At 36.0% G+C, this 16,421-nt stretch overlaps 1 protein-coding gene across 3 annotated transcripts; it reads left to right on the top strand.

The window, feature by feature from the left end:
• The first annotated feature begins 3 nt into the window (after nt 1-3).
• Nucleotides 4-16,121, top strand: tmod1 (tropomodulin 1). 3 transcript variants are annotated; one of them, XM_058771509.1, is made up of 11 exons: nt 4-268; nt 1,173-1,369; nt 4,385-4,541; nt 5,052-5,171; nt 6,465-6,554; nt 10,801-10,931; nt 11,046-11,153; nt 11,719-11,862; nt 11,968-12,112; nt 12,638-12,743; nt 13,665-16,120. In XM_058771509.1, the coding sequence occupies exons 2-11, from the start codon at nt 1,253-1,255 to the stop codon at nt 13,681-13,683; spliced, it is 1,137 nt and encodes a 378-aa protein (XP_058627492.1). In that variant the 5' UTR covers nt 4-268; nt 1,173-1,252; the 3' UTR covers nt 13,684-16,120. The 3 variants fall into 3 exon arrangements, with proteins under 3 accessions (XP_058627492.1, XP_058627497.1, XP_058627505.1); XM_058771514.1 differs by lacking the exon at nt 12,638-12,743 and having other exon boundaries at nt 13,665-16,117; XM_058771522.1 differs by lacking the exon at nt 4-268 and having other exon boundaries at nt 1,176-1,369; nt 13,665-16,121.
• The last annotated feature ends 300 nt before the right edge of the window (nt 16,122-16,421 follow it).

Raw genomic sequence — 16,421 nt, 5'->3', positions numbered from 1 at the left:
GCTTCTCCGGGTTTGTGGAAAGTACTCTTTGATCGCAACCGACTACTGGACTTGGTGAAAGAAGGCTGTAGCAGTAACTGCTTTTAATATTTGGACTTTTCTCCGCCGTGTCAAACGCCGTTCTTCTATGAACCTTGGACTTGAGAATACATTGCTTGAGGCAGCAGCACATTTGTGTGAATTAGCGGCTCCGAAAAGAAACCATATCTGGTCAAAGTATTCAGCTGTCACATGCGCTATATATAGTGTGGGATAAGCGCTGTCTGAAGTAAGTGAGAAAGATAGGCGCTCCGCTACTAACACGCTTTGTTTTCCTCAGCATTGCATAGTCGTGAAACATACAAATAAGTATATTAACAGGACTGATGAAGCTCGGAAAAAATTATAAGCTAGCCTTTATTTGATTAATAATAATTTGGCTTGAGGTTTTGAATGTTTGTGTTTTCTACAGTATGTTTTATCTTTATTTTACTAATGTTAATGTATCTGGTCTCTCCTAGTCAGAATCAAAACACTTTTATTCATTAATTGCACTTTTATTAACTGTAGTGGAAAAGTAATTTATGTGAGGAACTAGAAATGTGTATATAATAACTAGTTTATTGATTCAGGAAACCTAAACTAGAGGCTCCAAGTCCAAGCAGTGTGTTAATAATACATTTGTATTATGTAGTATGTTGGAGTTTGCTGGTCATTGTCCTTGTCTGTTGGATTCATCAAGGACAATGGAGATGGTGCGAAGAACAGATGCCAGCCGTCAGTTTGACTATCGTTTCGTTTAGATGTATTTTAATAAATGACTCTGTTTATCTAATGTTTAAGATCATACTGTAGATATTTCTTTAAAATATATTTTAGAAAGCAAGCATAAGTCCAGTTTTCAAACAAAATATTTGGGAAAGAGACATTCAGAAGGTTTAAAATAGTAAAGCATAGACGTAAACACAAAGTATCTGTGCTTTATCTGGTTGTTAAATGTGATGAAGTACACCTGTACTACTCAGCTCTCCATCACCCACATGCTTTCAATTTTGGTCGGAATAATCCACTTAAATACTGGAAAATCATAGACTTGATCATCATGAAGAACATAATTATTCAGCAGCAAGTCCTTTGAACATTTTATTAAGAATAGACCTAATAATGAATCTGTTTTTCTTGTCTTTACCAAGGTCTTGTGCTTGGGGGGGGTCGAGTGTTCCTGCCTTTTTTAGTGTCTTCTGTGCCCTTCCTGCATTTGATCTTATTCACCATGTTCCATAAAGAGATGGATAAGTACCGGGATGTGGATGAGGACGAGCTCTTGCAGAAGCTCAGTGAAGAAGAGCTCAGGAGACTAGAAGATGAACTCGAAGAGCTTGATCCTGATGTAAGTGCACTTAAAGCAAATCTAAAATTGGATTTTAAGAGCTCCGTAAAATGAAACGCAATTCATAAATGTGCTCACACAGTTCATTTGTCTCGGAATACTTTACAATATGAAAGGTTAATAAACCTTTTTTGTTTTTCTGATCTGTTTCTGCTCTGTAAATTTGGTAGACTATAAGATGTGTGAACATTTTTAAGGGAGACCTACTGTATGTCTCGTGTTTTGTAGTGAGATTAGTTTCATCAGGCTGTTGTTTTAGTTTTGTTTGACTGAACTGCATTATTTTACACAGTGGTGTTTGTTTGTTTGTCTGTGTTGCCAGCAAGTCTGATTGTTTGTCTGCACTGTGTTGTTTGGTAGTGATGTTTGTTTGTCTGGACTATGTATTTTTAATGTATAATGCTATATGCTTTACTGCAGTGTGCTTTTACCTTGTCTGGTTTGTTTATGTGGGCTGTTTGTCTGGACTGTGTTGTTTCCAAGTGGTGTTTGTCTGTCTGGACTGTTGCTAGTCTGGTTTGTTTGTCTAGCCTTTGTTGTTCCCTAGTGTGGATTTTTTCATCTGGACTGTGTTATTTCCCAATGTTCGTTGTTTGACTTTACTGTGTTTTTATGTGTAATGTGTCGTTTGTCTTTGCTGTGTAGTGACATAATGGTGTTTTTTTTGACTGGATTGTTTTATTTTGGACTGTGTGCCATTTTTGTTTAAGAAGCCCATTTAATTCCTGTGTTTACTGTTTGTTTGGACTGTGTTGTTTCATAGTTATGTTTGTTTGGCTGGACTGGGCTCTTATTACGTATCATGGCGTTTGTTTGACTCGACTATGTTGCTGCCTAGTCTGGTTTGTTTGTCTGGTTTATTATGTGTTGAGCATTGCTATTATTGTTTGAGAAGACCACTTAATTAATTATTTTTTAATATATATTTTTTTGTGTGTGTGTTGTATCACACTGGCGTTTCTGAGTTTAGACTATCATGGTGAAGTCAGTTTGAGAGGACTGTGTTGTTTTACAGGGGTTGAAGTGTGCGTTGTTTTATTGCAGTGTAGTGTTTTTAGGGAATGAAGTGGTTCTCTCAGTTAGTGTTCTTTTTCTCACTCAGACCACAGTTTTATATTTGCTCTTCAGGAATCTGGTTTGACTCCAGCATCTAAGCACTTCTTGACAGATTTAGACACAGAGGTAGGATATATGTCCAGCAACAGAGAGGAGGGAAAAGATAATTTCTTCTCCCAAACTGAGATGTTCAGCCAGAGGTGCAGAAGTTTACCATAAATACTAGTGCTGGAACAAAAGTTAATCTGCTCATATGTAACAAAAATAAACATTCCCCACCATAGCAGAGCCTTTCCCGAAACACTAAATTGTGCTGTAAATTTTGTAGTGGAAATCTCTACTTGAACGATTTTAAATGTCACTTTAGAATTAATTAGAGTCTCCATTTGCTCAGTTTTATCTGCACTAAGAATAAACAATACTAAGGTGTCCTGTAAAGCTCTGTTCTCTCCAAGTTCTCTCTGAAATGCTGTGTGTTCTGGATTCTGTCATCGCATTTAACATGCACATATGTACACATCTCCCCCGTCTGCTCTGTGGCTGATAGGCCCTGTCTTAGAAGAATGTTATCATTGCTCTCTGTATTTAAGGTGGTGGCGGAGTTTGTCTTTTCAGTTAGTGGGTGCAAATGACAAATCCTGGGTTAAGTGCAAGCTTCAGAAATCTTTCATAGCCTTTATCAAATAGTTGCACAGAGAAAATTGATGGAAAATGGCCCCTGTGCCATGTACAGCAATGGTATTACCTTAAGATTAAAGGGGACCTATTATGCCCCTTTTTACAAGATGTAAAAAAAGTCTCTGATGTCCCCAGAGCGTATATGTGAAATTTTACCTCAGAATACCCCACAGATACATTTTTATAGCTTGTTAAAATTCCCACTTTTAGGGTATGAGCCCAAACGCGCTGATTTTGAGTATGTTGCTTTAAATGCAAATGAGCTGTTGCTCCCGGAGAAGAGGGCTCCCGGAGCTCCAAGAGCTCAAGCTCTGGCATTAGCAGTGCTAGCCTTTGCAAATAAACATTCCACTATTAGTACAAGCCTGTTATCTTTACAGAAAACTACTCGGTTTCAAAGCCAGTCATCTGTGCATAATAAATTTGCGCATAGAGGGATAAAAATAACAACATAGCTGGTCTCATGCTTTATAAGTCCCACTTCTGATTATGAGCTCGACAACAAGTGATCGACTCACATTGCTTTCATATTTAACTTTTAACTACCACATTCCCATTCACGATCATTCTGATAGCACTTGAAGGGAGCATCAGTGAAAACAGGCAGAGACAATGATAGCTTTAGCAATTAGCCTTACAGAGTGTCAAGAAGCTCTTTCAGAAAGGCAATTTGGAAAACAAACGCGTGATACTTACTTTGTCTGGAGCTGATGTTCGCGCACGAAGCGTTGGTATTGATTCCTAAAAATATAGGGGACGTTACCGATTTTTTTCCGGGATATTTCCTTCGAAAATTAAATTTAACCACAGTGTCCTCAGCTCAGATGAGGGGAGATTATGGCGACTCCTATGTTCATTAGTGCATCCCAAAACACAACACTTGTAAAGCCACTTTGGTGCTGATATTGTATATATCTCCAGTAATGGCGGACCGCAGCTTCTCACTCAGGGCTGTGTTTATGCTAATAAGGTAGAGAGTGTCACAAATGGGCGGACTTTTCCCCTTCGGTGACGTGAACAGAGGGAGAATCTGAAACAGCTTTTTTGGAGAGACGGTTCATGATTTCTTGGTTTTATAAAAAAATGAGTGGGTGGATTTTAAACATTACAGGCTGGTTGTTTTCACACACTGCAGCCATACAACTGTTCAAACACCTTATAAAAGTGATTTTTGTATAATAGGTCCCCTTTAAGATAGATAAGTTATATAAATAATAAATATATATAAATATATGACATTTTGATGACCGACCTAATGTTTATAAATGATATTGTTTTCAGAACGCACTGTTGCCCGCAGGATTCAGACAAAGGGATCAGACCAAGAAAGCTCCGACCGGATCTTTCCAGAGAGATAACCTTCTCGCTCACCTGGAGAAACAGGCCAAAGAACATCCAGACCGAGATGATCTTGTTCCCTACACTGGCGAGAAAAGAGGCAAGAAGTGACTTAAATTTAGAACCATGGGCACTTTTGGAACTTTTAGAGAAATAAACACTCTTCACGCTCTCACTAGTTTGTAATTTGTCAACTAAAAAGTCCAATAGTGTATATACTGCACATCACAGGAGAAATTATTTTTATCCTGATAGTTATAAACATTGCCACTACACTGTCATTTCCAGCTTTGCGTTTGACATTTTATAGTGGAAATTACATAGCTCTTTTATGAAACCTGAATACAAACAGTTTCTATTTTACACTTTTTACATAACGCAATGAAATTACACATAGGCATTGGAAATGATGCACATGAAGTGATATTAACTTTTTAGTTTTATTCACATATCACATCTCATTAAACAAGAACACTCACATTTAATAAATAGTTTTAGGGGCACAATTGTATGTTGAAATGATGCTGCATATGTAGGACAGTCAAAACTAAATGAAGGCATTTTTTCCTTCTTTCTCCATCTCTGTATGTGTGTTAATGTGTGTATGTAGGAAAAGCATGGGTGCCTAAATCCAATGTTGTTGACCCAATCCTGGAAGATGTTACTCTGGAGCCTGAACTAGAGGAGGCGCTATCTAGTGCTACTGATGCAGAATTGTGCGATATAGCAGGTACAATACAAATGTAACACCATTCCAAAACCATTTTATAAATTTGACTTTAAAATATAAATGTATTGGGACGTAATTTAATCCAGCACCTTCTGTTCACTAATTTTAATGTTAATTCATATTCAAATGAGTGAATCCATCTGTATTTCATTGACTAATACCCCCTTCCTGTGTGTGTATCTCACCGTGTGCCTCTTTCTGGTCTGTCCTTTAGTTTTCTCCACTCCATTTTTACATCTTCATTCCTCATTTTCTCTGTCCACTCCCCTGCTCCACCGTTTCTAAGCCACGGATCATTCCAGTAGGTTTATTTGTAACATTGTATGCCGCTCTAACATTTCCAGAAAACTTCTTAAGCATTAGTTCAGTATTTGAATGGCATGTTCAGCATATTATGTTTTCTGCATGATGATTTAAGTGTTATTTCAGGGTTACTAAAAATGAAAATTCTGTCCTTTACTTACCCTCATAAGTAAGCTTCCAAACTTGTTTGACTATCTTTCCTCTTTTGAGAGCAGCAACATGCTTCAAAGTTGTTTTGTGTTTCATAGGGGGGAAAAAAACTAAACCATACAGGTTTGTAACAACAGGGTAAATAATTCATTTTTGTTTTTAGGTGCAGCCATGCACATGTCAATTCTTGAAACTGCATATGCGAGTTTGAGCTCTTTTTCTTTTATAACAATGATGACTCATCCATTGGCGCTAAAGACACATGGCTACCAAAAAAGGGGAACAAATTTTTTCCTGCTGGCTAAAAAAAACCCTCTCAATTGTCAGACACTAACTTGGTCTCATTTAGCATGATGGAGAGGTTTCGTTTAAAATGAGGTCTATTTAAAAAATACAAATAAAATTTGGGATCATGTTTCAAATACAGCAGGATTTAAGGAGTCGACTTAGTCTGAACAGCTTATATTCACAGACAGATTGGAGCTTCATATGGGAATGAGGTTAGTTCAGTTGTCTTTGGCCCAGGGTCAACAATCAGATGCAGTATTATACATGCCAGACTCATAAATTGCACTTTCCTCTTGACTCCCTATTCAGATGTTTTGCTGTACAATTTCATTTTTTATTCTGCACTAGTTCATCGGATGGCATTACTGTTCTGCTTGAGATATTTTTCGTCAGGTGAATGTGAATGATGTTGAGTTTGAATGATGTTGATTTTACATATGATTTACATATGTTGTAAATTTTTAAAACTTGACTGACATAAAATATAGAACATGGCCCTCTTTTTAATCTTCAACTTTTTCTGCTTTTTTCCCCCTTTCTAAATTTGAAAAGCCATTTTGGGCATGCACACACTGATGAGTAATCAGCAGTATTACGAAGCACTGGCCAGCAGTACTATCGTCAACAAACAGGGCTTGAACAGTAAGTGTATATTCATTTGTCCTGTAATGTGTTTGTTTGATTTTATGCTTTTATATTTGTCTGAATAATTATTTATGATCGAATTATAGATTACACTTAAAGGAATAGTTTACTGAAAAAAGAAATCTCAGGGTTCCCGCGGGTCCTTAAAAAGTCTTAATAGGTCTTAAATTTACTTTATCAAATTTAAGGTCATAAAAAGTCTTAAATTGTCTTAATTATGATTTCAAGAGGTCTTAAACTATTAGTGGCTCATACTATTTTATAGCACTTGGTATTCAATTCTGTATATTATTATTTTTAAGGAATTATGTAGTTATTTAATTGTATACACTTAATTATTGTCCTAATCCTAAACATACCCGTTGGTAACCCTCTTGAAATATTTAACCTAATTTATTTCAATATTCAATATATTCTGGTTTAAAATTCAGTTTTCTTGGAAAGAAGACTTGTGTCTGTGCGAGACTTCAGTTAATTAGCCGCAGCGCTTCACGTCTGATGTGCTGTTTGTTTGCATCTGTTTGTTTGATATTTGAATCAGGTCTCCTCTGTTGGAATAGATGGTGCTGTCCCAAAAAATAGGGTCCTATGCAGTCCTAGAACTGCAGCCTCCAGTATTGCAGGAACATTGGGTTGTTTTTGTTCAGACCAATGCAAAAATCGACCCATGTTTTTACCCTGCAAACACGCAGAGATGTAAATGTGAACTGGTGGATCGATAAGGAGATAATTCATTATAAAAATCTAAACACTAAAATGTGTTTGTATGTTATTTAATTAATATGTGACCCTGGACCACAAAACCAGTCTTAAGTGTCAATTTTTTCAAAATTGAGATTTATACATCATCCATTGATGTATGGTTTGTTAGTATCAGACAATATTTGGCCGAGATACAACTATTTGAAAATCTGGAATCTGAGGGTGCAAAACAATCTAAATATTGAGAAAATCGCCTTTAAAGTTGTCCAAATGAAGTTCTTAGCAATGCATATTACTAATCAAAAATTTACTTTTGATATATTTACAGTAGGAAATTTACAAAATATCTTCATGGAACATGATCTTTACTTAATATCCTAAGGATTTTTGGCATAAAAGAAAAATCAATAATTTTGACCCATACTATGTATTGTTGGCTATTGCTACAAATATACCCCAGCGACTTAAGACTGGTTTTGTGGTCCAGGGTCACATATAATAATTTATTGATAATTGTTTAAATTAATATAATTAATACTTTTGACTCATCCATTTTTCTTAAAAAATGGTTTAAAGGCTGAAATGTGAAGTGTATAATTTTATAAAACTTTTTGTTTCGTGAAAACTTCTATCTATTTTACATTAATTTTACAGTTTACCATAGACATTGCCCTACCCTGCTCATATGGTATTAATTTTATTTGTGCAGGTCTTAAAAAAGGTCTTAAAAAGTCTTAAATTTGAGCTTAAAAATCCTGCAGCAACCCTGAAATCTGCTGAAAATATACTCGCATTCTGGCCATCCAAGATGTAGATGAGTTTTTCTTCATCCAGACAACAATGGATCCTCTGCAGTGGATGGGTGCCGTCTTAATGAAAGTTCAAACAGCTGATACAAGCATCACAATAGTCCACAAGTAATCCATATGACTCCAGTCCATCAATTAATGAAAAGCTAAACATGTGTAATAAATGCATAAAGACATTTTTAACTTCAAACTTTTGCTTTTGGCTAAAAATACGATTCCTCTATCTACAGGTGCTGGTCATATAATTAGAATATCATCAAAAAGTTGATTTATTTCACTAATTCCATTCAAAAAGTGAAACTTGTATATTATATTCATTCATTACACACAGACTGATATATTTCAAAAGTTTATTTCTTTTAATTTTGATGATTAGAGCTTACAGCTCATGAAAGTCAAAAATCAGTATCTCAAAATATTAGAATATTACTTAAGACCAATACAAAGAAAGGATTTTTAGAAATCTTGGCCAACTGAAAAGTATGAAAATGAAAAGTATGAGCATGTGCAGCACTCAATACTTAGTTGGGGCTCCTTTTGCCTGAATTACTGCAGCAATGCGGCGTGGCATGGAGTCGATCAGTCTGTGGCACTGCTCAGGTGTTATGAGAGCCCAGGTTGCTCTGATAGTGGCCTTCAGCTCTTCTGCATTGTTGGGTCTGGTGTCTCTCATCTTCCTCTTGACAATACCCCATAGATTGTCTATGGGGTTCAGGTCAGGCGAGGTTGCTGGCCAATCAAGCACAGTAACACTATGGGCATTGAACCAGCTTTTGGTACCTTTGGCAGTGTGGGCAGGTGCCAAGTCCTGCTGGAAAATGAAATCAGCATCTCCATAAAGCTTGTCAACAGAAGGAAGCATGAAGTGCTCTAAAATTTCCTGGTAGATGGCTGCGTTGACTGTGGACTTCAGAAAACACAGTGGACCAACACCAGCAGATGACATGGCAGCCCAAATCATCACTGACTGTGGAAACTTCACACTGGACTTCAAGCAACATGGATTCTGTGCCTCTCCACTCTTCCTTCAGACTCTGGGACCTTGATTTCCAAATGAAATGTAAAATTTACTTTCATCTGAAAAGAGGACTTTGGACCACTGAGCAACAGTCCAGTTCTTTTTCTCCACAGCCCAGTTAAGATGCTTCTGACGTTGTCTCTGGTTCAGAAGTGGCTTGGTAGCCTTTTTCCTGAAGACGTCTGAGCGTGGTGACTCTTGATGCACTGACTCCAGCTTCAGTTCTCTCCTTGTGAAGCTCTCCCAAGTGTTTGAATCAGCTTTGCTTGACTGTATTCTCAAGCTTGCAGTCATCCCTGTTGCTTGTGCACCTTTTCCTACCCAAATTCTTCCTTCCAGTCAACTTAGCATTTAATATGCTTTGATACAGCACTCTGTAAACAGCCACACCTTTCAGTAATGACCTTCTGTGACTTACCCTCTTTGTGGAGGGCGTCAATGTTCGTCTTCTGGATCATTGCCAAGTCAGCAGTCTTCCCCATTATTGTGGTTTCAAAGAACAAGAGATACCCGGAATTTATACTGTAGGGATGGTCATTTATTCAAACTCAAATGTAAATATTCTAATATTTTGAGATACTGATTTTTGACTTTCATGAGCTGTAAGCTCTAATCATCAAAATTAAAAGAAATAAACTTTTGAAATATATCAGTCTGTGTGTAATGAATGAATATAATATACAAGTTTCACTTTTTGAATTGAATTAATGAAATAAATCAACTTTTTGATGATATTCTAATTATATGACCAGCACCTGTATATTGCTGTTTCCAGTGGAAAAGGTTGTTTTGTCTGAATCAGGAGAGAAATATTCTCAGATCAAGCACTATTTGCAAGTGAAAATATGTTGGTGGATTTTCACATGAGAGTACAACAGGGGATGGACTTTTTGACTAGATGAAGCATTATTATGGTTTATGGACTGGTATTTTGGCCAGAAGTGACAGTTGAAGTTAAAATGCCTTAATGTTAGTTTTTTCTTTTTTTTTTTTTTTTACAAATATGGAGCTTTTTGCTTCAAAAGATAATTGATGGACTGGAGTCATATGGATTACTTTTGGATTATTATGATGTTTTTATGGGCTGTTTGGAATATCGTTCTGACGGCACCCATTCACTGCAGAGGATCCATTGGTGAGCAAGTGATAGAATGCTAAATTTCTCAAAATCTGTTCAGATAAAAAAACAAACTCATCTACATCTTTGGTGGCCTGAGGGTGAGTACATTTTCAACAAATTTCATTTTCAAGTGAACTATTCCTGTAAACATGCCTGAATGTCAAACGCATCTGCAAACAAATGATGCTAAACCTTCTGTACTTAGTTTGAGCAATTATTGCAATTACTTTTAACCAGCTGGTCTTCAGGTGATTTAAAGTGTGTTTGAGCTATCATTCTATAAGAATAAATGCATCTTATTTTTTATATATTTAGTTTCTTTAAAGCATTCCTGAAAGCTTGAACAACATGTCACTAGAATTGTTAAAATTATGTGTTCGATTCCCAGGGAATGCATGAATTTAAAGGGGAAAAAAAGTACATTTAATGTAAATAAATGTAATGCAATGTCATATACATTTGTTAGTGTAGCTTGGAATTGCTGTGAATAGATGTATACAGTGTAGAGTTTTACAATGTGATATAGTATTTTGTTATATATCTGGCACTGAACCATATAATTTGTTGTAATTGAGAGTTGTATAATAAAAACAGGTGTAATCCAGTGTACTCAGTATAAGCCAGTGCCAGACGAACAGCCCAATGACACAGATGTAGAGGAAACACTACAGAGAATCAAGAGAAATGATCCAGACCTTGTTGAGGTCAACCTAAACAACATCAAGGTGCCACTTTCACTCATTTATTTATACTGTACTCTCTGTTGCATGGTGTCTTTGTATGTTTTGATGGTTTCCCCCGTTATGTGTCCTCTCTGTTTTTTTTTTGGTGATCTGTAGAATATTCCAGTCCCAACTTTGAAAGCGTATGCTGAAGCTCTCAAAGGGAACAGTGTTGTGGAACGCCTGAGCATCGTAGGCACCAGAAGTAACGATCCTGTGGCCTTTGTGAGTTACATAAAGAAGCATAGCCATTCTCAAAATTCAGATTTTTAAAATATTTTCAAATACAATATATATTTTTAAGTCATATTTTCCAAAAAGAAAATGCAGCATGCAGCCTATTTTTATATATAATTTTTGGAGTTGTGACCTTGTTATAACAATTAAAGCATTTTCATTTTCAATACATTTTCATTCATTTCAAGGCAAAAAAGTACTACTTTTAGGCTGATTTGAATAAAAAATGCAGACAAAAAAAAAAGTTGCAATGCAGTTTTTTTTTTTTTTTTTTGATGAAATGTTACTGAGATTTACTTCACTAAGTACACTATTCATCTACTGTTCTACCATTTGACTTTTTCAAATGAACTATTTTATTCAGTAAGCATGCATTAAATGGATTAAAATAGTTATTTTTCAAATAAATACTTTTTTAACTTTCTAAGAATCCTGAAATCATGTGGTTCGCACAAAAATATTAAGCAGCATAGCTGATTTCAATATTTTGAATTTTGAACTTTTGAACAGTAGTGTAGGTATTAAACAAGGTGTAATGTTGTTTGGTTCCCAGGCACTAGCAGACATGCTGAAAGTGAACACCACTCTGAAGAGTCTAAACGTTGAGTCAAACTTCATTACTGGAACTGGAATTCTGGCACTCGTGGAATCATTAAAGAGCAACACTACACTGCTGGAGCTAAAGATTGACAACCAGGTACACATACACAGACTAAAGTCATATGAGGTCTGTGCTGATCATAGGAGGAGCAATAGAAAGAATGAAAAGAGTTATTGTATCCTGTGTGTTTGTGTGATACAGAGCCAGCCTTTAGGTAATAAGGTTGAAATGGAGATAGCTAACATTTTGGAGAAGAACACTACTCTGCTGAAGTTTGGATACCACTTCACCCAGCAGGGCCCACGCTTACGTGGATCTAATGCCATGATGAACAACAATGATCTGGGTAAGAAACACACACACACACACACACACACACACACACACACACACACACTAAGATAGATGCAGTCGAATTTGGTATTTGTATGTGTATTTCACAATTAACATTTATGGATGTTAATTGTGTATATTTGTTGAAATATGCATAACTGTGTGTTTGTATGCTAGTTTTGCTGAAATGTTTGGGATGTGGGAGATTTTTGAATGTTTTTGGCATTTATTTGGTCAGAAATACTATTAAAAATAATATTGTCAAATATTATTACAATTTACGAGTCTTGAGTGTCACACGATCTGTTAGAAATCAGTCTAATATGCTGATTTGCTGCTCAAGAAAGAAATTCTTGTTTTTGGCAATGTAGAAAGCATTTGTTCTACATAATAATTTAGATTAATCTTTGATTAATCGAAAGTTCAAAAGAACATAGGATGTTCTCACTTCTGATCCATTGCAGCCTGACTGAATAAATGTGTTAATGGTGGTAGTAGTGTATGTACTGGTGTTTTCATGCCATGTATGTATTTCCAGCACGTGTAGTTCGGTCGGACACGGATGGTGCGATCACATTCACTCTGTCAGTCCCTGAGCTGGAAAGAGCCTTCTGTAAAAAGTTCAAGTCCACAACGAAACCCAAGTAAACAGAGTCTTGCCCTCCTTCTCTCCCTCTGGGCACTACCTGCTGTCTTTTTGCTCTCATTTTTGCCTCCTCGCAATCCCTCAAACCTCTGGATCGTTTTGAACTCTTGTACTGTTCCTCAAGCTACCTTCTCCCACTTCAGCATCTTCACTACTGCATTTTTCTCTGTCAAAGTGAATTCAAAACCTGTCTCTCTCAATTCTCTGGTTGTTTCTCGGTTTGTTTGTCTGTTGTGCTGTTTGTCTGGCTGTCTAATGTTTTCTCCAGGTTTTAAGGTTTAGTCTTTACTTTCTTCTGCATTAAGAGAGTATTCTGATGCCAACTCCACTAAAATATTATAGAAAATGCCCTCCGGCTAGCTGTGCATGCAGAGCTTTTTCTTTGAGTAGTTCAGCCAAAATGTTAAAATTTGGTGTCTTTTTTTTTTCCCCTTCTTTGCAGTGCAAAACAAAAATGACCAAAATGTCTCAGTAAAAGTGACTGAGCTCCAAAAAGGCAAAAAGCACCATAAAAGTAGCCCATTTGACTTGTACTCTATATTCCAAATCTTTTTTGAATCCTATAAAAACTACACTTTGAAATGAGTGAACTATTCCTTTAATTGCAATTTTACATTTCTGTCTTTCTACAAATGCAATAAGGATTGCCCAATGTCTAGCATAGAGTTTTTTTAAAAGTCTTTTTAAAAAATTAATATTTTACTTTTTAAAATATTTTATTTGTTTAAAAACATTTAAAAACCGATGTGGAGTCAGCAGAAATGCTGGTAGGACAAGTATAAGTCTAAAAAAAACCAAAACATAAAATTTTAATGGTCGAGCAAGGTATTTGTAGACTGTTATAATGAAAGCAGTTTCCTCAGTATTTCACATTTTTATGTCCTCAAAAATGATCAACCCTTTTTGTTTTTGTGTGCAGTAAGAAAGAGAAGGCTTGAAGGAGGACCCATCTTTCCTAAATGTCGGACAAACGTGTAGCAGCATCAGGAACCCTCTATGGCCTGGGACCTGCATCACACCCCATCTCATCCCATATCCACCCTTCATTTCTGTCCCTTTCACAGATAACTCACAAAATCATCTTAAAGGAAACATTAAAATCAGAATGCCTTTTTTCAAAGCCCCAGATCTGGAAACCCAAAGGTACCACCCTCTGTTTACCAGACACATAGTTACTCATGGCAGAGTGTTTTAAAAATGTGTAAACTACCTGCCATAACATTAGCAGGGAAAAATCACCTACTCATGTTGATGGAAGCAGTAAAGATGAAAATGATGCTCAATTTATCACAATGTTCTCAGTTGACATAATCTTCCCATTGTAAACAGTTTGACCCTAAAGCCAGCCATTTTGCAGTGTTTGGATGCACACCAAGAGCATCAAACTTGACTGATTGTAGCTGTGGTTTTGCCTTCTCCGGGCCAGTTTGAGTCTCACTTTAGTGGTAGTTGTCGCATAGAACAGTGGTCTCAAACTCAGTTCCTGGAGGGCCACAGCTCTGCAGAGTATAGCTCCAACCAGCTCCAAATCACACCTGCTTGGAAGTTTCTAACAATCCTGAAGACCTTGATTAGCTGGATCAGGTGTGTTTGATTAGGGCTGGAGCTAAACTGTGCAGAGCTGTGGCCCTCCAGGAATTGAGTTTGAGACCAATGGCATAGAATATGGGATATGCTATAATTTGACCTGCTCTTCTGTGTTTAACAACTGGTAAATTTGTTGCTATACAAATTCATTGTTGGCAAGTCACTGTACTGTGGTTTCTGGTACTTTGCTATGCGGAAAATACCAATGAAAGTGCATTGTTGGTGCATATTTGTATAAACTCACATCGCCAAGTCGCCAACAGCTCATGTCGCCTATTATAGTCGCGTTGAAAATTAAATACAAATTTCCAGTCGTTGCAAATCACTGTCAGTGTGAATATAACTTTATTGGTCACCTGACAACAGTATAAAATCTAAGATCTGTGTATTTGCACTGCTCCAGTATATTTATGAATTTATTTATATATTTTATATTCTATGTTTGATGAGGAAAAATCTCTTTTTCATGTTTAGGGCAAGCTGTGTTTCATTTTACACAACTAGCAGTAATATCTCTCATATTATACTAATGGTCTCTCTCTACGATAACCACTTATCATTAAATGATTGTGATTGATGTGTATACAGTGTTCTCTATAGTCTTCCTCATTAAATGCTTTTTTTTACTTTTAAGTGAGAATCATAACACACAGTAGAAAACGTATCATAAAACTATGTGTGCTATTGCCTATACCTCTTCTCATGAAGTAATTTCCAGGTTATATTTCACCCAAAATCAAAAGAAATTATATTTTAAGAACATTAGAAAATTATTTCTAGTTTTAGGTTTTTAGGTTTTAGATTTTTTTTTTTGTTGCTTCAAACTGTATTTAATAATTATATATGGTTATAAACAGATTGTTGTGCTGATACAAGTAAAGTCTGTATGTGTTAAATAATGTTTGCAGTTCTTCCTTCCTGGAAAAACATATTTATGTAATATTTTGAAGATAATCACATTAGGCTATTTCATGATTCCTGCTTTCCAGGCCCCAAATTTAAAACCTTAAGATGATTAAGATATTCGATTAACATATGTTCCTAAATTCATTTTACAGTTTGCACACATGTATTTTTAGTTGCAAATGTTCGCACTGTTGAGCTCTTGTACAGGAATGTATACTTAAAATTGCACTGAATGATTTTAACAATACAATTATTTTGCTAAATATAATTTCTTTTTGATTCTTGGCAGTTTTCCCGAGACTGGGCATCATTTGCAATCTGTCATGTGCAGTGATTTAGCAGGGTGTGTGTGTGTGTCTCAGATATTTGTTGTCCGTGATCAGGCCTCTCTTCACACTCTCCCAGCACAATAAAAGTCAGTATGTTTTATGGATGTAAACATTTTCCTACTGTTTAAAGGACAGAGCATTTATGGGACTTTTGGGGTCGTCGTCTTGTTCAAAACCAAAAAGGGAAAATTCACTGTTGATTGTCCTGTTTTTGGACGCAGGCCCATAATCATTGCCATAGAGTGCCTGGGCTGGTGCACACATGTACATTTTGTTAGTGCACCTTACTGTATGTGGTTTATTGAGTTAATAAAGACTGAAAAAGTTGTGTGGAAATGTTGCCCTCTGCAGAAACCTTTTTTTAACCACATTAATAGCTTTGCATCAGGAATACTATTTAAATATTTATATGCAGAAGGTTAAAATGATTTAGAATGATCAACAGTGCCACTTTGTGGTCTGGTTTATTACTAGTGGCTGCATAATACCAATAATACGTAGGCTTTGCATGTTAACATAATTTGTGACCTTGTACTTTTTTAAGAAGTTGAATCTAGAATTTATATAAGGAAGTATACACTACTGTTCAAAAGAATGGTAGGATGTTTCATGAATTTTATGCTCACCAAGGCTGTATTCATTTGTACAAAAATACAGTAATACTGTAAAATATTAATACAAATGATTTTTTTGGTAACATTATCAGAGTCTTCCACTTTTCTTCCACTTTTTTTTTAAATTATTTTTTAAATCAATTTAATGGATCATAGCTGAATAAAAGTATTACTTTATTTCCACAAAAAAAAAAAAAAAAAACTGTTACTGACCCCACACTTCAGTTCATAAAATCTGCA

The sequence above is a fragment of the Onychostoma macrolepis genome, chromosome 01, assembly GCF_012432095.1.
Source record: "Onychostoma macrolepis isolate SWU-2019 chromosome 01, ASM1243209v1, whole genome shotgun sequence".
NCBI classification, from domain to species: domain Eukaryota; kingdom Metazoa; phylum Chordata; class Actinopteri; order Cypriniformes; family Cyprinidae; genus Onychostoma; species Onychostoma macrolepis.
This window is presented reverse-complemented; position numbering and strand designations above follow the sequence as displayed.

Excerpts from the sequence above, each read along its gene's own strand:
- tmod1 (XM_058771522.1), top strand. The coding sequence starts at position 1,253 with ATGTTCCATAAAGAGATGGATAAGTACCGGGATGTGGATGAGGACGAG. Across the intron at positions 4,542-5,051 it reads CTACACTGGCGAGAAAAGAG|GAAAAGCATGGGTGCCTAAA; the intron begins GCAAGAAGTGAC and ends GTGTGTATGTAG. Across the intron at positions 11,863-11,967 it reads AGCTAAAGATTGACAACCAG|AGCCAGCCTTTAGGTAATAA; the intron begins GTACACATACAC and ends TGTGTGATACAG.